General features: G+C 37.0%; 1 protein-coding gene across 1 annotated transcript in view; it reads right to left on the reverse strand.

Moving 5' to 3' along the window:
- Positions 1 to 12,833, reverse strand: part of FOCAD (focadhesin) — a 136,527-nt gene extending 123,694 nt beyond the window's left edge. Inside the window, exons 1-4 of the mRNA XM_070935533.1 lie at positions 12,777 to 12,833; positions 9,705 to 9,779; positions 6,728 to 6,882; positions 389 to 493 (exon numbers count right to left, since the gene is read on the reverse strand). Of these exons, the coding sequence (XP_070791634.1) occupies positions 389 to 493; positions 6,728 to 6,882; positions 9,705 to 9,779; positions 12,777 to 12,833 (392 nt within the window). The remainder of the gene's footprint in view (positions 1 to 388; positions 494 to 6,727; positions 6,883 to 9,704; positions 9,780 to 12,776) is intronic.
- Between the last annotated feature and the right edge of the window lie 14,113 nt (positions 12,834 to 26,946).

A 26,946-nucleotide genomic window follows, 5' to 3' on the forward strand; every position in this document is an offset into this window, starting at 1 on the left:
ATTACTGCAAATACAGTAGAACCTCTGGTCATGACCATAATTCGTTCCATAACTTTGGTCACAACCCGATTTGGTCGTGACCCGAACCTAACCAAAATTAATGCAGTGGCCACTCAAGGTTGCTGTTGTTTGGCACTTACAAAAAAAAATGGCACAGAAGGGGAAATCGGCCGTGGAAGTGTTTGATCAGCATCCGAGTATGTGTTCGTGACCAGATTCAAAAATTTTGTGAATTTTTTGGTTAGAACCCGATTTGATCATGGTCAGAAGGGTTCGTGACCAGAGGTTCCAAGTACCAAGGACTCTGTAATGAGAGTCCTTGGTACTTGCATGTTAATCATGTTACCATTCAAAACAACATGCCAAATTTGACTGATTTAAGGCATACCTAATTGCATATAAGTCAAGCTGTTGTTCTTCTTCACTTTTTGATGTCTTCAAGGCTTGCATCTGTAATAGCTTTACAATGATTTTTATCAAGCCCTGGACATTCCTATCAAAAGCACAATAAAAATACATGTTCAATCAACAGATTTCTACAAAAAGATAAACATTTTCATGATGTCTCTTAACACCATTTAATTTGAAAGGACTTCCCAGCTTATGTCATTAATGCAGGATCAAAACATAATTCAACATACCACTTTTTCATTTGGTTTGCTCTGATTCCTATAGTTATGTGTGCCCAGTTTTACATAGTAAATTATCTCTTGGGCACTATCAGAAGACAGCCTAAATTTTGAAAGTATCTTCTTTGAAGATATAACATATGTGGTTATATGTGCATATACCAGAGATCCTTAAGGGTCAGTCATGATGTCAGCAAAAAGTCCATTAACAACATACTTAGTTCAACCTTGATCAAATAAACCTACTTTATATTTCTTTCTTCCATTCCAACAATCTCAGTCTTTAGTCCCTTCAAGTAATGTCATTGTTCCTTATCTTCAAAACATTAAATCACTTTTTATAAATCCAATATAGAAAAATTATCCATGTCACTCACTTCCTTTTGCTGTTTCAATATCCCTTTTAATTGTCAGCCAAAGTTTTTGTTGTCTAGTGTAGCATCTTTTTTCATGTCATTCTTATAGAAATCCACTTTCAACTCAGTCCTACTCTTGTCAGGTAGAACTTGCTTCACTTCCATCAGTCTTTTAGATACAGTCTGTCTATAGAGGCAGACACTTCTATACTTAAAATTAACTTCTCAGGCAATTGTTCAAAAATATTATTCAAAATGTCCAATGTTAAAATAGTTTGCTTCATTCTGTAACTGTAAATTGAGTTTACGTGTTTTTCTCCTTTAATTGTAATTTTTAACTCCTTCTAGTTTCCCTTAGTATCCATTTTTTAAAAATCTTCTCTTCTTATGTTTTTTTTTGAAAAAGAATTTTCACATAGTAAGCATTCTTTATAATTAATTTCACAATCTTATTGTAAATTTATCTGGATATTTAGTCTGTTTTTAACTTTCTAAAATCAAAGTTTAAATCATTCTTCCTGTTTATTCCATAATTGTTTTTAAAGATTTTAAACTTACTGTTAAAACTTCTTTCACTAAGGTTTGAAGGAAATTCACATACTATAGTATTATAAAATTCATCCAATCCTAAGGTTTCTAATAGCTGATAAACAGTTAACAAAATTTTTCCAAAAGTAATTGGAAAAGGAAGTATGTGAACTCAGTGTCCTTTTGAAGGAAAAAAAACATACTGAAAACTAAGACAAAATGGATACTGTCCTCAGTCTTCTAAAAGTCAACTGAGAGGGGGAACTCAAAGTCTCGACTGCCTCCTTGCATCCATTTTTTCTGATTGTGCTATATATCATCCAGTGGTGGGTTTCAAAACATTTTACTACCGATTCTGTGTGGCTTGGCATGGCTTGGTGGGCGTGGCTTGGTGGGTGTGGCAGGGGAAGGATATTGTAAAATCTCCATTCCCACCCCACTCCAGGGGAAGGTTACTGCAAAATCTCCATTTCCTCCCGATCAGCTGGGACCTGGGAGGCAGAGAATAGATGGGGACGAGGCCAGTCAGAATTTTTAGTACCAGTTCTCCGAACTACTTAAAATTTCTGCTACCGGTTCTCCAGAACTGGTCAGAACCTGCTGAAACCCACCTCTGATATCATCCCTCTTCTTATACTGTGGTGAATTAGGGAGTGGTGTATTTCTGAGCCACTTTCATGTATGCATTTGCTCTCTGTTGTGGATTTAAGTTTTGTTTCACTCCTCATCATTTTGGTGAAACAGCTTGCATATTTCCATCAAGGTCACCTTCTACGGCCCATTTGATTATGTACTAGTAATTTGGTGTTGACTCTTAGTAATCATCTAAAATTTATCCATGACAACCTATTCCTAACCTAGTCCTTCAGATCTTCCAATGGTATAGAAATCACCATTGTAATTGAGTCCATCTACCTTTCTGCCTGTTGTCCTCTTCTTCTCTTTCACTCTCAACCTTATAGCCTTCTCCAGAGAGCTCAGTCTTTGCATAATTAATCTAAACTAGGATAATTTCAGCCTCAAGTGCAATATCTGGGTTGATTTGTTTGATGATCTACTTTTTTGTTTTCTTGGCTGGCCACGGAGTTGAAGAAGATTCCCAGGTGTCTTCTTCAACAGCAAAGTTAAAAAACAGCAATACTCTTCCTGTTCTACTTCTTCAAAGTCCAATTTTTGCTTTCATAGGGTGCCACAGGGAATGTAATTTCTTGCACTGTTCTGATCTTTGTGAGTATAAACACATCACAGCATCTGAACATCCTTTCAAAGACTTTCGCAGCTGCTCTATCTAGTCTATGATTCATTTCTTGACTATCCCTTCCTTTACTATTGATTGTTAATCCTGAGAGGTAGAAGCTATTTACCACTTAGATATCTTGTCAATTCTAAGGATGGTTGTTCTAGCTGTTTTCATTTGTTTAGTCTTCTTTACATTTAATTTAATTTCTATTTTTTCTCCTTAACTTTTATTACTAGAGCTTGGAGATCCTTTCTATTTTCAGCTTAGGTTATTGATATTTCTTCCTCCAAAGTAACACATTCACACATTCATCTGCTTCCAATCCAAATTCCCTTAATATATATTCAGGATATGGGTTGAATAAATGAAGGGATAGTATAAAGTCAGTCCTACAACGTAGATCAGACTGAGAAACTAATGTCACATAGGTTAGTACTATTTTTATTGTAAAAGCTATAGTAACAAAATCTTGCAAGTCTGAACATGCTTCCCCCTCCCTCCCTTTATCTCCACTGAATTAGGGAATGGCCTTACCAAATTACTCTCTTGATGCAGGTTTAGTCTCCTTTTATCTAATCATTACCTCCCAACTGTCCTTCAAGGCCACTCCCTATCCTCCGCACTTTGTCTCACTCCTTTGCTGACCTGGAGCCAATGTGTTTTCTTATGTACTATCCATACTGTGGTTTCCTGACTTGTAAATATATTTTGCTTGAGGACAATGAGATGTCCTGGGATTCCCAATTTTTTTAAATGCACATTTCACAGTTTCACATGTTGACATAATCAAAAACCTTTCTATAAATCAATGAAGCACATGCTGACTTCTTTCTGGTATTTTTTTGGCTTTCTTAATTATTCAGTGTGCTCAGCAATATCTTTTGCGGCTTAGCATTTTTTAGTGTCAGCTTGAACATCTAGCATCTCTTTTTCTATGTAGGGCTCCAATCTGCACTGGATGATCTCAAGCATTATTTTGTTGACATATCAAATTAAGGATATTGTGCAATAGTTTGCATACTCTGTTAAGTCTCCTTTTTCATATTGGGATATAAATTTTCCAATCTGTTGGCCACTGTGTTGTCCTCCAGATTTGCTTCATTAGAAACTTCACTGATTTTGCTAATAGCCTGGTTAGAATCATTACTGATTCTTCTTCTTTGGTTGCCATATTTCAGCAAGTATTCCATCCGTTTCTGCCCCTTCTGACTAGGTTAAGACTGGATGTTGATTTAATTTCATCTTCTAGTACTAGAGGTTCTTGTAAATACAAATATCTTCTATAATATCTTGGACATTGACAATTTCACTGTACAGTGAAAGCTATTCATTCCATCTTTTTTTGAATCAGTTGAATCTATCCACTGGCATCCTTTAGCATATCAGTTTGAAGTTAGAAGCCGCTTCTAGAGTTCAGAGATATTTTGGAACTTTCCTTGTTTTCCATGTCTGTTTCCATTTTCAGTATCTTTACAGAAGTACTCTGAGTACTGCTTCTTGTCTCTTCTAACAACTCTCTGAAATTGTTTGATAGGTTTCTTCTTGAGATTTTGTTTTTCTTGGCTCTGGCTTCTTTTCTTGGTAATTTCCATGTTCTGTTCTGACATCCAATGTTGTTTCTTGTTTCTTCGTCTTTGGCAGTGTCTTTTCACATTCCTCCTTAACAACTTTGTTATGTTCAATCCATAGTTCCTCTGATTCTCTGTAAATGAGAATGACAGAGCAATTCCTGATGTTCTCCTTGAAAATGGTACTTATATGCTCAAGAAGCAGGGGTGAAATGCTCCCCGTTCGGACCAGTTCGGCCGAACCAGAAGCAATGGTGGCCGGTGGCTCAGAGAACCGGTAGCAATGGCAGTGCGAGGCTCCACCCACCCACCTGGTCGTTACTTCCTGGTTTTAACCAGGAAGTAACCTGTTTTTTACCCTCTGCACATGCGCAGAAGGATTAGCGCATGTGCAGAGGGTCCAAGCGCGCACGTGATGTGTGTGCACGTTCACAGCGCACGCACTTCCAAACCAGTTGGGAAGCTAAGTAGATTTCACCCCGTCAAGAAGGTATTGTGGAAATTGTTTAGTTTTCCTGTTCTTACTTAGCTTAACTCCAGCTCTTACTTTGACAAGTAACCTAATTTTCTTTAACACTCTCCAGGGGCTTGGCTTATATTTTTAAGCCATACATTATATGCTGGTAATACACAGCTAGAGTTTAATAGAGTATTTTGGTAGTGTTTAAAAAAGAGATTGCTGTTTTTCTGTGCTGGGTTGGGGTGGAAAGGGATGTATTGCTTTTACTAGTTGAAGCAAGGCACGTTCAAAATGTAATTTTGTGAAAGTTAGAATGTAGAAATATGTTTTGATGGTACAAAACATAGAATCTCTGACTTTGAGGGTCAATGACCTTATAATACAGTACAGGTGGAAAACCAAATTACTAGCCTTGAGCAATAAAACAACCTCTATGCAAAGAGCAAAAATCTGTAGGTGATTAAGCTTCAGCGTCATTGTAATTATTCTTTTTCATCATTTACCTATTTATTTTTTGCTACACTACTCTGCTCCATCATTTATCTAACTCCAATTTAAGAATACGAGAAAAGAGAAAGAACATCAAGTAACATGTTTAGCTTTGGCAAACTTCCAAAAAATCTGTTTGGGTTTGGGTTGAGCAAAGACATCATGAACACTGAATCCATAGTCAATTCAATAAGATCACTGGAGTCTCAAAAGAAATGGCCAAAAAAAAAAAAAAAGAGTACCTGGTAGTGTTTTCATTCACAACAGCAAAATGTTTGAACAAAGCTGAGAATACCTTTGAGCATTATAAAGAAACTGTTACATGCCCGACAGCTTTCTTGGAGGAAAAGCATTATTATTTTACCCAGACCTGCAAAGAGAATCTCTGAATGGCAAAAAAAAAAAAAAAGAGAAATGGGTGTTCCAGAGATTAGGGAAGACATCTTGACTCCAAAGCCCCATCACTATTTAGCATTTGGACATTCAGAAGTGAGGGACACTGGAGCAGAAAAAAGCAGAGATGTCAGCCCTGAGAGGTAGGCCAGGTCAAGTTACAGAAACAGCAAAGATTCCTGGAATGTTCTTTATTGTAATAAGGTAAAAAACAGGATCTAGAAAAACCTGTCCAAGTTTCTCTCTGTTGCATTATATATTAAACAAAACCAAGGTAGAGTTATTTTGCATCTTTCTCATGCTTTCCTCTGTCTCAGGATTGTACAGGTAATCCTCGATTTACAACAGTTTGTTTAGTGACCGTTCAAAGTTACAACGGCACTGAAAAATGTGACTTATGACCAGTGTTCAGAGTTATGACCTTTGAAGCATCTCTATGATCATGTGATCAAATTCAGCCGCTTGGCAACTGGTTCGTATTTATGACCGTTGCTGTGTCCCAAGGTCATGTGATCCCCTTTGGCGACCTTCTGACAAGCAAAGTGGGGAAGCCAGGTTCACTTAACAACCGGGTTACTTACTTAAAAACTGTAGTGATTTACTTAAAAACTGTTTAGTTTTAATTTGTTAATGGGTTTTAATTCGCACTGTTTTAATTCGGGCCAAAGTATATAATTCTTTTAATTAATTTTAAATTTTGTATTGTTATGTATTTTAGTTTTGGCTGTGCACTGCCCTGAGTCCACTAGGAGAAGGGCGGTATATAAATTGAATAAATAAATAAATAAATAAATAAACTGTGGCAAGAAACATCGTAAAACGGGACAAAACTCAATTAACAAATGTTTTACTTAACAACAGAAATTTTGGGCTCCATTGCAGTCATAAGTCGAGGACAACCTGTATAATTTTTTCTACCTTAATAGCTCATTTCTTCCTTCCTCCATTAATTGCTCTCTCACGTTTTCCCCAGGGTGGAGCCTACCTTTTTTTTTTTACAAGATGGTATCACTGATTCTGAACTACAAAAGAGCTGATCTTTAATTAAAGTAAATGACCATCACCTGGCTGAAGGAATGAGGCTGAGTGCTGTGTTAAGAATGTAGCTAAACTCTGCATGATCTTGTTTAACAAGCATCACCAGAGCCTCACAGCAGGTTGTCCGGACCATCGTATTGTCACTGCAGGACTTTTCCCAGAGCAAATTTAACGCCGGGGTCTGGAATCAAAGAGAGAGGAGAAACAAGGTCCATTATTCAGGACTGATAACTCATTAATTCGATTATAGTTTTCACAGCTATTCTATTTCAATAGATATCTGAGCAAAAACAGAGAAAGTTAAAGAATATTTGATTGTTTCCTCATTTGCTGAATATATAGTTAATTTACCTCAGATGGGTTCCTGAACTCAAAACTAAGTAAAATGTACCAATCTGATACAGAAAACTGTTGACATGAAGACTTCTGCTTTTGCTACCATAGTTGTGTAAGACATTTGACATTTGGCTTGAACATCAAATACCTCTCTCAGGACAGTGTCGAAAACAAATAATATATTAAAAAGGCATTTTCATTCATTATGGAAGTACCTCATAAAAATGGTTTTTTTTTCTTCCAGTTTTTTGCATTTGGAATGTAAGTTTCTGGCATCTTTAGAGGAAGGCTTATTTTAGAGTTTGCTTTGAATTTATTAGGATTGACATTTAATTTTGACTTAATCAAAATCTGTAATTTAATCCTGAGATGGCTGGTAGTTATCCTGTTGCAATTTTAATATTTGATACTTCTAAAAATATAGCTAAAAATGCTTAACTGCACCTTAAATCATTCAAATGGGTTGCAAACATATTTGGTTATGGACTGACATTCCTAATGCAAACCAGTACTTCAATTTTTACTCTCCTCATTTAGAATTGACCAAAACATAAAAAGTCTGTTTCAAAGGTGAAACTGTTCAGGCAAATGTTCTATGAGAGGACAACATTTCTGGCCTTCTTAATAAAAAAAAAGACATGTTTCCAGTTAATACTCAGAAAGATATCTAGCAGATAGTTTACGGTTTGCTACACTTTTACATGTATGGTATGTATTCATTTTTTTAAAATCCACTTACATATATAGTGAAATGTCCACAAAACTTACATAAACGATTAACAGCCCATGATCTGTTAATTATTTCATTTTCAGTTGCATACTTATATTCTAATGAGCTTTACAATATGCATGAAAACAATGCTAGGAATGGAAAAGAAGGTGCAAAGAGTTATATTAGTGCTGAGAAGACTCAAATTCCAGTCCGCTGTCAGCTATGGATTTTGACATAATTTTGAGTCCACCATGCTTTCTAAGTTCTAGCTATCGCACAGGGTTATTAAGGAGAGAAACAGGAAGGGAGAATTCTATGTACATTGTCTCTGTCTCGTGAATGAAAGCCAGATATAAAGTGATCAAGCACTAAGTAAGTAAAGTTGCAACTAATAGTTTTAGCTCCAACAATTCTAAATTTAAATTCAGAAATGTTAAGTTTTATTCCATTTAAATCTAATGAACTATTACACAAAGTAAACATCAGGAAAAAGATAATGGAATAGGAAAACGTATTTTATATCAGGACCAGGTAAACTATTGCTAGATTTTGCAAATCTTTTGCAAATCTTTTTTTCAATTACATTACAATTATTTTACAAATCTCAGCATCTCTCTGTCAAGATGAACAATTTAGGAAAATGAAACAAATTTCTATACAAGTAGTCCTTGACTTACAACCATTCGTTCACATTTATGACCATTTCAGCATCCCTGTGGTCACATGATCAAAATTTGGACACCTGGCAACTGGCATGTATTTTTGATGGTTGCAGTGTCCTAGGGTTACGTGATCACATTTTGCGACTTTCTGACAAGAAAAGTTAATGGGGAAGCCAGATTCACTTAAGAACTGTGTTACTAACTTAACAACTGCAGTAATTCACTTAAAAACTGTGGCAAGAAAGGTCATACAATGGGGCAAAACTCACAAAAACTGTCTTGCTTGACAATAGAAATTTTGGGCTCAGTTGTGGTTGTAAGTCAAAGGACTACCTGTATATGCCTTTTTCTTGTTTATTTACTTACTTCTGGTAATTGGAACCAGAATTTCCATCGCTAAGCGGTGCGATCAGAAAGTATAAAATCATATGACCATGTTATCAGAAAGTCACAAGTCCTGGGCAGTTCACAAGCAGGTCCACAGGCCTGTAAGTGGCTGCTGTGGCCTGATCAAAGTACAGCCAGGCCAGGGATGAGAGGTGAGAGGATGAGCAAGCTGTCCTGGACTCTACCATCCCAAGCACCGCAATCCCAAGCAATTTAGATCACATGACTGCAGGGGCATTGTATTGGTTGTGAGTTCAAGAACCAGGCTTATTTATTTATTTATTATTTATTAATCAAATTTCTATACCGCCCTACTCCCGAAGAACTCAGGGCAGTGAACAGCCAAGATAAAATACAGATAATACAAATATTAAAAGTCTCTTAAAATTATTAAATATTTTGGCCGAAACACAGATTAAAACACCCAATTTATAAAATCAAACAAATTAAAAATTTAAAAGAGGAGAGTTAGGCCAGGCTTGTATCATTCAACGCTCTCATAACTTTGAACAAAGGGTTGTTAAGCAAGGACTACCTGTAGGTTCCCTTAATTCTTGATACGAGTTATAACAAAGAGCTAAAATAATTGTAAAAAATAGTTTGCACTTTTTCAGTAAGAGAAATACCAGCAGTCCAGAGAGCAGTTCAAAGTCTTCCTTGCCTCATAAAATGTTAGTATTCATGCTGTGCATGAATGTACCCATTCCAGACAGTGCATCATTATCATTAGACGGTCTGATATTGTTACGTACACCATTTCAATGTTTTTTCTTTCTTTCTCATATATTATCCTCCAGATTATCCTCTAGCTGTGAAAGTTACCAGAATTGAATTTCAATCATGTTGCACCACAAAAGCAGTTGTCAGGGCAATGGGGGAAAGAAAAATGAAAGCAAAGTCACAAACCTGGTTACTGGACTGGTTGATCTTGTTAGATAAAACATTTTCTTTCAGCACTGCAGCAATAAGATGGCCCACAGCCTGTGAATAAACATAAATCACTAAACTATGATTTTTATTGCAGCCAGCAGCAACCACGTCCTACCCGCCACATACTGCTATGTTAGTTAAACAACAACATGAAGGCTAAGGTTATATTGGGGGTAAATAATTTATCAAACATAATTCAATAGTAGCAACTTGATATTCTCTTTATCTTCACAGAGAATTCTGAGATATATTATCTCGAAGCTAAAAATATGGCCACTCACAACCATTTAGATTGTCAATACAAGTGGACCAGAACTTCCTACCTGAATAAGCATAGCAAAAACATATTAAAACTAATATTAAAATATTAGCAAATGGCTTTTACTTAAGAATTACATATATGAGAAAGTCCTCATTTAAAAAGTGATTTAATATGGTAATGAGAAAAGGTTTTGCCTAGTATATGGAATATTTTGATCTGTCATTACAGAATAAATGGACAAACATCGACTGGCGGCCCCTAGGTGGAGAGCCTTCTCTGTGGGGGCACCTACGATCTGGAATGAGCTCCCCCCGGAGATACGGAGGATCCCGGATCTGCGCACCTTCCGTCGCACGCTTAAGACTTTTTTATTTCATCAAGCTGGCCTGGCCTAAATCTTTTCCCCTTCTAAATGTAAATTTTAATTTGTTTTAAATTATGGGGTATTTTAAATTCAGCCAAATTATTTAATTCGTTTTAATCTATTTTAAATTTTTGTATTTATGTGTTTTATCTTGTGGCTGTTCACTGCCCTGAGTCCTTCGGGAGAAGGGCGGTATAGAAATTTAATAAAATAAATAAATAAATAAATATCCAGATGAGTTCTACACTTCCTTAAGAATTTAGTGACTCTACTAAGAAAGTAGAATTTCTTATAAGAAAGCACTTCAGAGGCATTTAAAAACATTTTATCTTGTATATTTACACCTAATAAGAAGCAATGACTCCCTCATGGGGTTTAAAATAAACAAATGCTACCTCTCTAACCTTTCTGCTAATGCATGTACGAGGCTGTTTTTCACCTTCTAAATTTAAATACATTCTGATTAATTTATTTAGAAAAGTGTCAATAAATCAGACAGGTAGTATATGAAAACATGATAGATATATGAAAACATATCAAGCTGCTTGTAATATATATGTCATACGCCTACTAGAAATATAATTATCCAGGCAACATTCTTGAGTAGATGTGAGCCTCATTTAGTTCTCCAGACAGTTATTTAATCCCAACAGAGTAAACTAATGAAATCAATGGTGCTAAGCTGTATTACAATATCAATTGAAAGACCACAAAATGCCCAACCTTATCCAATGAATACAGGCAAAGATCTATTTTTCTAAAAAAAAGTCCAAATGAAAAATACTTTTAGGAACAGTATTAATATTTGAAAAATGAACAGTTCTAGTTAACACATGGGTGTCAAACTCGCGGCATCACATTGCCATCATGTGACGTATTGTGACTTTTTTCCCTTGTGTGGGCGTGGCCTGCGCATGACAGATCTGGCCTACGGGCTGCCAGTTTGACACCCCTGAGTTAACAGGATCATAAATCAGCCGAAGAAATAAGAAGGCCTGACATCAACCTGTATCTTCTCTTAAGAATGTTTCTTCGCTGACATAATGGCTGCTCTCACTAATTAAAACAAACCACACAAGAGAATACCTGTTGTTCCTACAGTGTGGAAACCAAGCAAATGGCTTATAAAGGAACCGAGAGATTTTGAGTTTTGGTTAGGAGCTTATCTGTCAATTCACTATTATTGTGCTTCAGCTGCCAGACGGACATTATGAAAAGTAGAATGATGCAACAGAAAGACTACTAGTTCTGATCTATGAAAGAATTAGCAAACTACTAGCATATACTCTAGTAGTCAAATTCGGCTCCTAGTGACTTCTAGGATAGTTCCATGAAATTGGTAGCAATATATTAGAAGTAATATATTAATATATCAATATATTAGCAATATACACAAGCAGTTTCTCACTATCCCCTGTACCTTCTTGCATTTTTTAAAATTTCCCATTTTCTTCAATACTCCTGGTAATTTTTGTGGTCCCCCATTCAAATATTAATCTGTTCTATCTCTGCTTATTTATTTAAAACCAGCCACAATTAGCTAGATGCTAGTAAAATGTAGCTTTAAAATAGGAATTTAAGGGTTTTTTTCTCTTTCATATTTCAAGAGAGACAAATGACAAATGCAGCTTTTTATTTAAACCAGGTGGAACTAAAACAGCCTACTGTATTCCAGTACTAGTCAAGACAAGACATGGATATGTCATCAAATTTACCATAAGTAGCTCAGGACGGGACACAGCTGGTACACTAATTGTTGCAGATGCCATCAGCAAATCCAGTGACATCTGACAATCAAGAATCACTCCAGAATTCATGAATCTCTTATTTCAAGGAGAATGCAGCCCACTCCAAAATGATCTCAATCTCAATCTCTGACTCCAATTTAATAACAGAACTTCTGTTTTGGCTGGATTAAACAGCAGCTTGCTCTTTCTCACCCAGTCCATAATGGCACTTTGGCAATACTCTAGGTCAAATACTTGTTTGAAATGGGGGTGGTAAGGAGCAGCAAAGCAGGGTCTCATCATCTTGAAGACATCCCACTCAAAACTCTTCCCCAGAGGTTTCATTTAAATAATTTATTTTTCAACAAGTACAAGTGCCTATGTGTGGAGCAATCCAGGGGTGAAATCTACTTACCTTCTTTACTGGTTCAGAAGCGCACACGTTGTGTGTGTCACATGCACACACAGACCTTCTGCGCATGTGCAGAAGGTAAAAAACATATTACTTCCTTGTTAAAGCCAGGAAGCAATGATACTCGGGCAGGTGGGCTCCGCCATCGCTACCGGATCGCCAAAGCACCAGCCAAGATCGCTACTGGACCGGGCAATCCAGTCCAATCCGGTAGCATTTCACCCCTTGATCAATCTATATATTCAGGCCATACATGGTACATACCAAACAGAAGCTTTCTCACCTGTGATTGTATAAGTGTGTTAGGAAAATCAAGCCTTTTTCTGATTTCTTCAGACATTGTTTGATTAATCTATAGACAATTGAACTTCTGAAACAACAAAAGTAGATATAAAATGTCAACCTCATCATTGATTTGGTTTCACATTTGCTGAATAAACTGCAGTGATTAAACATAAACAAAATATTTGAGTTTATACATTTACACTAAGCCTATGTGTAGGCTAAGCCATGTGTGCACTCTGAATAAAATAGTTCCACAAAAGTCTAAACAATAATCTTCTTAAATTAAGAGCACATAGTGTAGCACAGCAGTCCCCAAATTTTATGGCTCGGTGGCCCGGCAGGGGGGGGGAACCAGCCCACCGGTTGCGCAAGTTGAGTTGCGTGTGTGTGTGCAGTGACCAGCTGTTGGAAAAGCCTGGTTCCAAACAGACTATGGTCTGGTGGTGGGCCATGGCCCGGGGGTTGGGGACCCCTGGTTTAGCATATTTAGAGATCTGAAATATACATAAACAGTTGTCTATGGAGATTCTCAGTCACCCAGATCATGGTTGCCCCAAAGATGCTTTTTCCAAAGGCAACTGGACTTTTTTTTTTCCCTTAAAGACTTTCGTTTCTCATCCAAGCAGCTTCTTCAGTACTGACTGAGTCAGAATTGAAGAAGCTTCTTGGACGTGAAGTAAAATGTCTTCAAGGAAAAAATAAAGTCCAGCTGCCTTTTGAGAAAGCACCTTTGGGCGATAAATGGTTACATTATGGTGAGAGTTTCTATGTTATAGTGTGTGCTGGAATTTCCCTTTGTAACATTCCTGCGTATCATTTTAATATTTCTGACATTAGCCACAGAATGATTAGTATTATTTTGGCATATATAAACGGACATATTATGTCCCCCGCAGGGTCTCAACAATTTTGTTAACTTTCTTGAATGCTTGAGTGTACTTGGCCAGCAATATTTAAAAAGAGCTGTTTTTCCATTATAGTCTGTGGCAGCCTTCATTACTCTGGTGCCCTCCTGATGGTTTGGATTTTCATTCAAATTCCCAGCATATTGCACAATAGATGATATTCACATCATGGTGTAAAACATCTGGGAGCACCAGTTTGAGAAAGAGTGCTGTAGATATATTGTGGGAACTGAAGATGTTTTTCCAGTACATATGTTGCTATGAGCATAGCAAATACACTGAAGCACTAAAGGACTAGAAAGGAGATGACATTTGTCTAACAGTCACACATGAACTTAAGCAACCATGTTACGGCTTGTTAGATAAAAAAATCTTGTTCAACATTGGTTATGAAACATTCTCTGAACCAGTTGGAGAGAACACTCTAATGTACAGTTTATAGATGAAGAGCTACTGGAAGATCTTTTTTTAAAGCAGTCTTGGAAGCTTAGTCTGTTGCCCTAACAATCTTCCAAACTACAATATGTTCATTTTGTTGAAAACAAACAAATGAGAATAGTTATTCTTCTTGCTGAAAGTATAGGGCCGTGATGGCGAACATATGGCACGCGTGCCAGAGATGGCATGCAGAGCCTCCTCTGATGGCACCCTAGCCTTCGCCCCAGTTCAACTCCGCTGTGCATGTGCGTGCACCTTCCGCTGGCCAGCTGGTCTTTGGGTCTCTGCTGCGCATGTGCGGGGGGGGTAGCGCACGCAGGGGCATGTGCGCATGTGCAGGGGCGGAGTGCGTGGGGGGGCTGCATGCACATGCAGGGGGAGGGGGCATGCGGGGGGCACACATGTGCAGGGGCAGGGCACTTGCAGGGGGCCAATGCACGCATGCAAGGGGGCGGGGTGCATGTGCGGGGACCGCACGCTCATTGTTTTTTGGGGGTTCAGGCGTGTGCTTTGGGCACTCGGTCCGGAAAAGGTTAGCCATCACTGGTATAGGGAATGTAGTAAGGTTTTTTTCAACTTAAAATAATTGCTAATTTGTTTATATTGCTTTATATTTAAACCCAAGCTCTGTTCTTGTAGCTGTTTGTCTTTGTCTAGGAGATCAAGAAGGGATCATACCGGAACTATCCCTGATTTTACCCTGAGAACAATTTTGAAATGTAGGCTGCTCAGAGACTGCTAGTGAACTACTTAGCAATCTGTAAGCATTTTCTAAACTGGCCAGAGATGTTTTGCAAAATGAGATGGTCGGCTTACAAATTAAATAAATATCTAATTTGAACCTAATTTCCCATCCTTAGCCCAATCCTTTAACCATACAGTATACCACAAAAGACACTGAGCTACTTACTGAAGTGCCTTATTAACAAGATGCTTGGGGGGGGGGGAAATCTGTTCTGATTTTTTACCAGCCGAATAAGATATTAGCTCAACCATCTTATTTATTTATAATTACTCTTCTGTAATATCAGTACATTGTTGACATTCTGAATCCTTCTCTTAATCCAGTCAGATTTTTTGCCTGAGATCCTGGATTATTATATTCCACATGTCACAGTAGATACAGAAAATTTATACCAGGGGTGTCAAACTGGCAGCCCGCGGGCCAGGTGCACCATGTGCAGGCCACGCCCACCCCAGCTCCACGAAGAGAAAAAACATCTCAAAACATCATGTGACGGCAACGTGACACGAGTTTGACAGCCGTGGTCTATACCCCTATTAAAATGCCAGGTTTTTGAAATATAAGAAAATCAGACCAAGATAAATCACTTCAGAATTGTTTCCATCTTCGTAACATATAAGCTGTACAATCAATTAAAAAACAAACTGAAAATTATCTTGTGGGGAAATAAAAATAAAAAAAACCTGGCATTTTAACAGGGGTGAATAGACTGTTTATATCCACTATATATTAACTTTTGTTTTGCTTTAACTTTCTGGTAATATTGCTGTATTTCTTAATCATGTCATATATTCTGTATCAGCAAATATCTATCATCTTCAGGCTGAGGGTTGTCAATCCTATTGCTCCAAGAACCCTGGCCAAGGCATTGTATGTTTACAGTATGAAAAACCAGATGAGTAGAGCCGAGTACTCTGCAGTATCGTTCAGAATGTTAACTGATATGTGTATGAAACATTCAGACTTAAAAGTGTTTGCATCAACTGAGTTTTATCCATAAGTCAAAGTGACAGTCTACATGTATTAACTGAAGAATACAACAGTTTACTGCATCATCAGGAACCTTGCCTCATATCTTCACAGAGCAAGTTTGGAGCTATGGGACCAAGTGCATGTAATGGCACAAAGGATGGGGCCAGCATCCGCTAGTCTGCTCCTATCATACCTGCTTTAACACCACCTTTAAACTTCTCCACTAACTGTACAGCATGTCTACAAGAGTACGGAGGGCCAAGTTAGCAAGGATTGCCTCTCTAAAATTCCAAGCAAGTTGAAATAGCACTGGTTTGAATCACGCTTTGATCTAATAGTCCAAAGCTCTGTTCTAGTAGCAGCTTAAGGTTTGTTACATAATTCTAATTCATTTTATTCATGTTGCAGTGGTTTTAAATTAATTTCAAATTGTATATACACAACTCTAAACATTTTTTAAAAAGCAACACATCTCAGCAAAGCCTTATAGAGTTTAGACCTCTATTATTTCAGCTTTTTAGAAATGGTGGGCTGCAACCCCATCACTGCCAGACAGCCAAGCCATTTTGCATGGAGATTATAAAAATTAGAGGAGTCCAACTGATGGGGGACTTCAGTTTGTGGAAGCTTGCCTTAGATTAGAATAAATTGCAGCGGCCAAGTTAGGGAATTAGGCGAGTGTATTTCCTTTTTAAAACGTGAGGCATGCATCAGCTCAATCCAGGAGAATAAGAGACCTTAAAAAGTTTAAATTACTTTCCAATTGCACGTTTCAGCAGCCCTGCGCAACCCCCTAACTCTGCAGAGGCCTTTCTACTGGATCCATTGTTGGAAGGCTACGATCGGCAGCGTTCGAAGCAAGCGTTTGAAACCGAAAGCAGCCTCTTAAGGCCGAAACAGGCGCTCACCTGCGTTCACTCGAGATCCCTGTGTCAAACACCGCAGCAAAGTCCCACGGCCGGAGACGTGGTATACAGCGCAGACTCAGTAGCGATTGTTCGCTCGCCCTGACTCACAAAAGGGCAAGTTGGCTACATAGTTGCTTCTGAGCATGCCCGAGAAGAGGAGGAAGACGCATTACAAATAAGGAAGATTTGGTTTCAGAGAGTGGTGTGTTAAAGCTGGTGACTTATCAATTTATCTGTGGGCTGTTTTTAAGTCTAATACTGATTTTTCACTCTCTTCATATTGTTTTTACGTGCTGTGCCGCTGCTTATTACAATCATGCATATGCCTATATATAGCTACAATGAAGCCATTAGAAATTTCTGAGTTATTTAATAGACTTTGAAAATGAAAAAAAAAATTAATGACCTGGAAGAGTTAGTTTCTTCATACACTATCATTTAAAAACAGCTGCCTCAAAAACAAAATCCATATCTATAAAATAACAATAAAATTAACCCGCCCTCCAAACCACACTTAATTTTATTTAAAACGTGGGATTCTAACTAGAATTAGAAAATTTATTCTGCTTTATTAAAAAGTCATCCTAGACATAACAGTTACAAAAAAAAACAATTAGAACAGTATACTATGGCAATATATCCATCAAAATAAAAATAGCCTCAAATTACAATCCCATTAAAGAAAAGATACTGAAACACATAAACATTAATTCAAATAACTGGCTAAACAAAAAGATTTTCTGTAATACCACAGTTGGGGAAAGGTATTTTATAATAAGTTAATACAACAAAATATTTCTCCCTTAATCTATTCATACTTTGTGCTAAGCTATAATTCATATTAGTAAACTAATATTGCCTGGGTTTGCACAGCATATAAAAACATAATTTACAAATTGCAATGGCTAGGTCTTTATAATATATTAACCATGTTATGTGAAAGCCACATTGTGGCTTAGCACAATGTGTATATTATAGACAATGTGAGCAACATTCAATACTCTCAGATAAAAGATCTGATTATACTGGATTGTGACTTTAAAAAAATATTCTATTTAGTTCTCATTTCAGATCTGTTGGTGAAACAGAGACACTAATAGAGCCTTTTTCTTTTAGAGAAACAATCCTAATTGTTCATATAATACCAAGTCTGAAATATTTTATTGCGGTCATTAACCAGCATAAAGGAAATCAATATGCAAATAACCAAACCTGAATTGATAATATCAGACTAGCTAGGAGAAACACGTACAAAGAATGTTAATTAAAAAAGAGAAACTATTTGTCCTGGGTACCCATGTGTAATGGCAGAACGTCTCAGGATGTTTCCTAGTTTTCGAGAAAGTAAAAGGGAAGGAAGGAAGGAAAGAGTTCTTTCAATCTTTTTTAAAAAAATATTGCTATAAATATTAAATAATATTAATATTAAATAATAAAAAAGACAACAAAAAAACAAGGATAATTATAATACATTTTCAAAGACTAGGGCTGGGTATTAAAAGTTTTTAAAACGCGAAAAATACAACATAAAAAATAAAGGAATTAACATGTATAGTTTATACATATATACATATACATATACACATATACACATTTACTTACACACATACATGCATACACACACATATACACATTCATATATAATATACATATACTATTATACATACACACACACATATATATATACACACACATACATACATATATATATATATATATATATATATATACACACACACACACACACACATATACATAGAGAATAGAATAGTCAAGTATGACATATTTCTAATATATTTATAGAAATTGAACTATCATTCTTTTCAAAATTCTGCTAATGCAACCTTATCATAAAGATGGAATTAGTAATCATCAACTCTTTCAAAGCATCCAAAATTTTTGCTGCCAAAAACCTAACAGAATCCTTTTTTCTCCCTTTATTGGCTCGCTGAGGTCATGTGATTCCCTCTGGGACCAGAAAGCTGGCTGGTTATTTAAAGGGCCAGCTGCATCCCCACCTATGGCAACAGATTTTTCTTTGTGAAACAAACCATTGTGATCTGCTAATGGTAACTATCAGGGTGAGGTCCTGCAAAGCCAGAAGCAAAGAAAATGTAATGCTTTGTGGGTTATATAGACTACCAGCCTATTGTATTTAAAGTTCAGAAAGAATATTGTGGTGTTTTTAAATATCCAAAAAACTAATCACATCAGTCTATCTTGGCAGTCTACTGTTTTGTTTTGTTTTAAACTATAACAAAAATAAAATATTTATATAAAATTTGAAATTGCACTTGTGGAATTTCAGGGCATGCTGCTATTCAGGGCATGCTGCTGTCATATATCCTAATTCACAGTTATGAATTCTTCTTTATAAATGCTATTTTTATATCACTTTCAGCATATTGTCATAGCTAAGTGGGAGAATATGATTTGCACACATAGAAGTTGGAAGAACATTTGAACCAATGTTCTGTCCTGTATAGGAAAACCACTGCTAGAGCATGTGTGACAAATGGCCATCCAAACTTTGTTTAAACATATCAAGTGAATAAGTGTCCATCATCTCCCAAGGCAGTCCATTTCATTGCGAACAACACTTATTATTGGGAAAATGTTCAATTAAGAAGAGAAGCAACCAATTAAGGAGAGAAGCAACCTAGAACTAAGGAGAAATTTTCTGAAAGTTAGAACAATTAATCAGTTGAACAACTTGCCTTTGTGTTGTGAATGCTGAAGTTGTGAATGCTCCAACATTGGAAGATTTTAAGAAGAGATTGGAAACCATTTGTCTGAAATGGTATAAGGCCGTGATGGCACACATGTTGGAAGTGGCATGCAGAGCTATCTCTCTGGGCATGCCAGCTGTCGTTCGTTGCTCTTCCGGGTTCCAGTGTGCACTTGCGCACCGGCCAGCTGGTCTTCACACTCATGGGAGTGCCGGAAGCTGGAAGAGCATCTCCCTGGCGTGCATGTGTGTGCCGGGAAGCTGAGCTATTGGTTTCTGGTGCATGCATGCGTGCCGGCCAGCTGGTCTTTGTGTGCACATGCATGCCAGAAGCCAGAAGACCAGGTGACCACGCGCGCCAGGGAACTGTTCTTCCAGTTTCCGGCGCTCCCCCGTGCGCACGCTCCCATTTTGGCACTTGGTGTCGAAAAGGTTCGCTAACACTGGTATAAGGCTTCCTGCCTGAGCAGGGGGTTGGACTAGAAAACATTCAAGGTCCCTTCCAACTTGGTTATTCTGTATTCTATATTCATGATAAAACCTATTTCCTTGTAATGAAGCCGTTTGCTTTATGGAACAACTTTGAACAATCCTGCCCTGTCCCTTATGTTAAAGTATATCAGTTGTTTATATTATAGTAGTCCTTGACTTACAACTATTTGTTTAGTGACCATTTGAAATTATGTCAATGAAAAAAGTGACTCATGACTGGCTTTCACACTTCTGACTGATGCAGCATCATGTGATGAAAATTTGGATGCTTGGCAACTGCTTACAATGATTGCAGTGCTTACGATGGTTGCAGTGGGGATCATGAGATCACCTTTTACGACCTTCTGACAAGCAAAGTCAATGGGGAAGCCAATTCATTTAACAGCCATATTACTAACTTAAAACTGCAGTGATTCACTTAACAACTGCGGCAAGAAAGTTTATAAAATGGGGCAAAACTCCCTTAGCTGTCTCACTTAGCAGTGGAAATTTTGGACTCAATTGTGGTCATAAGGATTATCTGTCAAGTAATGCACCCATTGAAAGCAGAACCCCGAGGCAGGTAGATTCCGCTAAGAACAATTTATTGGATACATCATATTGGCACAACTGGTGAAAGCCGACTCTGAAAGCTCCCGCAGTTTTCACCTAATTAAAAAATGAAATTTCCCCCTTTCCCCAAGTCATTGGTCACATTGTCCAATAGAGGTGCTGGCTAGTTGCTTGATTACTTCACTCCTCCTCTCCCCAGCCACCTGTTAGAGTGTTCTTGGTTCCCACAGGAAACTTTTTGTTTTGGCTACAAAATCCCCTCCATCTACTTTATTTTCCCCCCTCCCTGTCCCTCCTTGTGGCAACCCTGAAGTCTCAAAGATGGTCTCAGCCAGGTTCATTTCAGGGTTGACAATCTCTATGTCGTAACTTGATGCAAATAATGTGAATATTATTCAATTGTGTAAGTCTAAGAGCCTTATCCATGTTATTGGAATTCAAGAAACTTGTCAATTAATTAAGGAATGTCTGGACAGAAATTATATCTGTAGCATCCAAAGTCCATTAAACAGGGATCTACATCTTATGAATAAGGATGATGTAAGAGCTAGCACTTTGTTTTGTAGCATGCAATTTGGGTCCTAAAACCTTCTTTCAATCACAGTTTCCTGTCAGAGAACAACACCAAACTACATTAATTTGTGCTCAATAAAAGAGATTCATCAAGTTCATATTATCTTAAACAGCATTTTAAAAAATTGTATTTCTTAAAATAAATTTTAAGATAAAAAACCAAACATCAAAAGAAGTGACAGTTGAAAATGTACGATAGGAATCTTTCCAAGTAAAACCTTCCATTTAAGATAATATTTATTTTAAAGTGCTTAATCCAGGCAGTAAAATATAACCTGACCAAAAGAGTGTTAATCATTTCCATGATTACATGTAATTTAAAACAAAGCGAACTTTTAATCTAAATGGTGGTTGATTATATAAGGTTCAAATTCACACAAGCGATATATCCTTCATTCAGACAGCTGGCAAAATGTGTGGCCTGCATTATGTAGAATTAGGGTATGAAAAGACCATTATAGATGGTCTGTACTGTATGTAAGTCACTTCTGCAATGCATAGGAAATCCAGACAGTTAAGATGAATATAAAGGTTTATTGCACACTTAAGGTCTCTAGAAGAATCTGAACTACTACAGTCAGAGCAAATTGGCAGTAGATAAGAGTCAATGGAGATCAAGGTGGGCTGGACTTAGATCTTTTATGGACACAAAGGGACTCGAGACTGATGACACATTTGACACCTCCCTCAGACTCAACCTACAGCTCTAGAATTCATTGCTGTGAAGGTCAGCCTGCTTTGTGTCTGGCTGCCTGTTAATTCTTTGCCATCTTCTCTTTTTAGTGGACCGACTGTTTCCTTTAATTTTCATTCTTGTTATTTATATGTTGGAAGAAACTTTATTATTATTATTTTTGACTTTTGTTGCAAGTGTTTGTTCATTCTGAGCCTTTCACCAAAGATGCTATTTGCAAAGATACAGACTTAAGGGCATTTCTCCCAGAAACACAGCTGGGTCAGGACTCTTGTAGGATTATTTATGTCAAATTGGGAACCCAAAGCCCTACAGATTTTAAAAGGTAATTCCAGCTAACATAACTTGTTGATAAAGGTTGGGAGTTTAGATTTATCATACCACCCTAGTACTGTACACAATATGGAGCTCTATGACAAGAGCAGCTACTGTTAAGGTTTCAAAATTTGACCTCAACAGGCCTGATATGAAGTTAGAAGAATCATATTGCTTAAACAGTGGCAGAACTGGGATTATATTACGATTGTAATATATGACTGTTCAAACACTGATGCTGACTGTAAGGAGTTTGATCCTGACCTGCTCAAGGTTGACTAAGCCTTCCATCCTTCCAAGGTCAGTAAAAGGAGAACACAGATTGTTGGAGGTAATATGCTGACTCTGTAAACTGCTTAGAGAGGGCTGTAAAGCACTGTGAAGTGGTATATAAGTCTATATTGCACTGTGATCTATATTGTTGTATGGGTCCTAGATATAACAGAAAGGAAATTTTATTAGTAGTATTACCACAGGGATTCAAATTAACTGGATGGTCTAAATACCTAGAAAAATGGTAAATATTTTGATGCTGGCTCACACATGCTTTGGCTTGGTTGATATAAAAATTTAAAAATGGATTATTATTTTTTAGCAAGCATAAGCCACAGTGCCCTAATGTGTACTCCATACTAAGTCGAAATGAACAAGCCTTAGTGTCATGTGTGAAGCAGGCCTGCCTTTTCCTTTCAAAATCTTTTATACCCAACTTTCTTTCAACAGATGTTACTTTCAGTCACAGAGCTTCACCAAAGCAAAAACATATGCGGTAAAGCAGATTTTGTTAGCACAATCCTGGTGCAAAAGGACTTCAGCTCGACTCCCTTGTCTCAGTCACCATCCTATACAATAATGATAGGGAACAAAAAATTATGTGAATAAATATCTAAGTGGAAGTAATTTTGGAGATCTAGTAAAGAACTGCTAAGGCAACAGCTACTGTAAGATGAGTTTCCAGTTGCAAAAATACTAAATAAAGATTGTTCTCCACCAATCTCCTGTGGTGGTGTTTTACAAATTTGGTATCTCACGTTATAGTGAAATATTATAGTCTGCTGATTTTGAAACATTTGGATTGGGCCTGATGAGCTTCTGAGCTGTTCAGGTGGGTCAGGAGAATACTGTACAAATTTATTTCCATTAAGATATTTAATAATTGTGAATCACTAGCTGCAATTCATATACAGTACTATATAACTGAAATCCCTAATAACTTGAGTAAAACAAGACTCTACCACTCTGGCTCAGGAATTCTGGGAGTTGAAGTTCACAAGTCATAAAAGGGCCATGGTTCCCCACTCTGCTCTACCAGGTATCACTAAACAATGGAACCATGCCAGTCCATGTATTTTACTTACTTTGTGACTTTAAACAAGCAGTGTCTGTTGCTTTATATGAAAGATTCTTTTGTGATGAATTCCAGAAAGTGGGTGTAGGCCAACTCTCATCAAAGTTAATGAAAGGATTGCATTACTTCCATGGACTTCAAGTGAAATTACTGTGTTGGTGAGGGTCTCTCCACTGAATACATACTCACAGCCATCAAAGCGAGTTTGTACAAATTTTGTATGGATGTGTATGATTATAAAAACACACAGTTACTAAATCTGGAAGTTGTGCCTTGATCAAAGGTGATTAAAGAAGCAGTTGTTAGTTTTGGAAGCAGATGCTGAAATGAGGAAATCACAGCAGTCATAATATAGTCAGTCTTGAATAAATCAGGCAGGCTCATGAATTTACCTTGAATAGAAAAACTTCACCTATTAAATGTCTATACATCCTGAACAAGAGACCTATCAGAAAATATGAGGTTATTTTCTTTCTTGTGGATTTTTTTTTTTTGTATTTTTTAGCATTGAACCTACTTTTAAGACAGTTGTATTAAATCATTTGCTAGAGGATGATGCCATTTTTGGACATGTATTAAGTAGTGTTCTTATTTTCCTGTTAATTGTAGAATGCTATACTACAGTACAGTATATTCATCTAATCTATGAAAATTACACTTTAACAAAGGCCTTTAACAAACCTTCAAATATTAATATCTTCTAATTCCACTGAACTTCATCTAAATGACATGAAGATAACTATTTACGGATGTATTTGCACATTCTTTACAAAGTTGCAAACTTTGTAAATTCTCTCTATGCCACATTTATTTTATTTTTATTTATTTATATCCCGCCTTTATTATTTTTATAAATAAATCAAGGTGGCAAACATACCTAATACACCTTCCCCCTCCTACTTTCCCCACAACAATCCTGTGAAGCGTGTTGGGTTGAGAGAGAGAGTAATTGACCCAAAGTCCCCTAGCTGGCTTTTATTTCTAAGGCAGGATTAGAACTCATGATCTCCCAGTTTCTAATCTAGTGCCTTAACCACTAGACCCAAACTGGCTCTATTTAATTTATTTTTAACTGAGAATTTAAGCTTGCCATTTTGTTTAAACTCTAATGGTTAAAAATATTGACTTTTTTACCCAGATGCTGTAACTTACCATAAACAATAAGGGCTCCAAGATGGAAGCTGTTTAAGGCTTAAATATTAAAATGTGGAATAGTGACATTCAAATAATTATTCTATGCATTTTGTCACCTTTCACTTGATAAATTCACATTTTTAATAGTTGTTTATTTATTTACAATCAAAATTAATAAAATCACAAACACATAACATCAAACAAGAAGTTAATATAATATGAGCCAAACAATTAGTAAAATCAATAAAGTTAGGAAATGAATAAACATTTCCAGTATTAAAACTAAAGCCCTCTGATGGCTGCTACAATCACAAAAACCTTGGCAATCCCCTCCGATGTTTCTGGAGATGGTTCCTCTAATATACTTTCTTAAATTTTTGCAAAAGATGAAATATAAAAAATATTTAAAAACAAGAAAAAAGGAAGAAAAATAGGGAAGGGGAAGATGCAAAGAAATAAGGTGGGGGAGAGGAGAAAGAAAAAAAACTTTCAACTTTTTTCAGTATAGTTACCAAAATAAAATACATTAAACTTTTAATCTGAAATTCAATATTATGCAACATTTCTATAATTAGAAACAAATATAATTGTCAATTTCCAAATTGATATAGCATTTCTAGCAAAAAGTCCAAAGTCCAGGCAGAAACAAACAAGTTTTCTTTAATGTAGTTAATTTTTCCTTTTTAAAGATAAAGTCAAGCCCTTAAGAGCAAAGTACAGAAAGATTCACAATCAACAGTCACTATTATATTTATTGTCAAGAAGAGGAGTTAATAGCATTCATTCATTCATTAAATAAACACCTTTTCCCAAAAGGCAAAACTGAAGATCTAACCTTCTCTTTTCATAAGCTTGACGCTGAAATATCCATCTGTTTGTATTGACATATTCTTATTTTTCTCCCAGCCTCAGTGTCAGCCCTGAGATCACACCCACAGATAAATTTTATTTATTTAGCAAATTTGAAAACTATGGATGGTGTACAGATAAAACATAAAACCATAAAAACAGTATATATAAAGTTTAAATTTTAAAGGAAAGGATGAATTAAAATCAGTGTGAAGGTTAATTAAAAGGCAGGGTGCTAATCAGCTCCACGGGTGCATGCTCTTATATGAATCCCAAGCAAAGCCACAGAGCCATGTTTTCACACCTTTCTAAAAGGCCAGGAGAGTGGTGGCCTGCCTCATCTGGGAGGTGGGGGGAAAATGTTCCACAGGGTGGGGGCAACAGCCAAGAGGCCTCTTTTCCTGTACTCCCACCAGGCAAAATTCTTTAGCTGACAGAGTCCGTAACATACCTTCCTGCCTGACCAGATGGGATGACCAATGTAATCAAATACAATCCTGAAGGTAACATGGCGCCATGCTGTGAAGGGCATCAAATGGCAACAAGACGTTATTCAGGTTACATGATATCAGCAAGTTGGGAGCACACACATGTAGATGCTGTGACTGATATATTTATGTCACTTTTTCAGGATGGAAATACATAAGGGCAGCATTTAAGTATACTATACTTCCATATTAAAAGCACTGAAGTGCTTCTGTAGTGAAAGGATTTGCCAATAACATCACCATTGCCCTGGGAACACCCAGTTGGGTGTCTTTGTAAAGTTGCTCACCGAAATGATCCCAATTTATCTTCTTGCAATTGCCCACTTTCAAACCGCTAGATTGACAGGAGCTGGAGCATGTGATGGGAGCCCACCCTACCCCGCAACAGCAGCAGGTTTCGGACATGAGCCTCCTGATTGTCAGCCCAGCATTCTAACCTCATACGCCTCCACACCCCTACAGCATTTGAGTGATCTCGCTATGTATATCTTGACATTTTGTCGCAGAGGTTTGCTGCAGATGCTGTTGAGTTTAGCATTTATTATTGAATAAGACATTTACTGGCTGACTTCATATATTAAGCTAAATCAACTAAACTATCAATCTATTTAGACATCATAACAGGAAGTTTGATGTTTAATGTAGTGCATGAACCTGTATACTATTCAGAATTTCCAGAGATGGAGCGGCTTATAAGTTATATTAAATCAACCACCCAAACAACGTACACTATATGATGCACAATTTGATCAGAGAACATTATATATTTCAGTAGCATATGGTGATATTACAATTAGTCAAAAGACTACAGAGTTAATACAAAGTGTTGTTAGTTAGTTACTACAAATTTTGCTGCTGAAGAGTGCTAGTCTGTTTAGTTCACTCTTGGGTGCTATCCAGGGTGCACTACAGGGGGAAAACTACCAGAAAGACACCACCCCAGAGAGACAAGTGGCATCCTGAGGCATCATCTGGAGCCTTCTCCCATTACTGCTGTTGCCTTGCAATCAGGCATCATATCCAGGCA

Source organism: Pituophis catenifer, unplaced genomic scaffold (assembly GCF_029215685.1).
Source record: "Pituophis catenifer annectens isolate HBS135680 unplaced genomic scaffold, rPitCat1.0.hap2 SCAF_2, whole genome shotgun sequence".
In the NCBI taxonomy this organism is placed as follows: Eukaryota; Metazoa; Chordata; class Lepidosauria; order Squamata; family Colubridae; genus Pituophis; species Pituophis catenifer.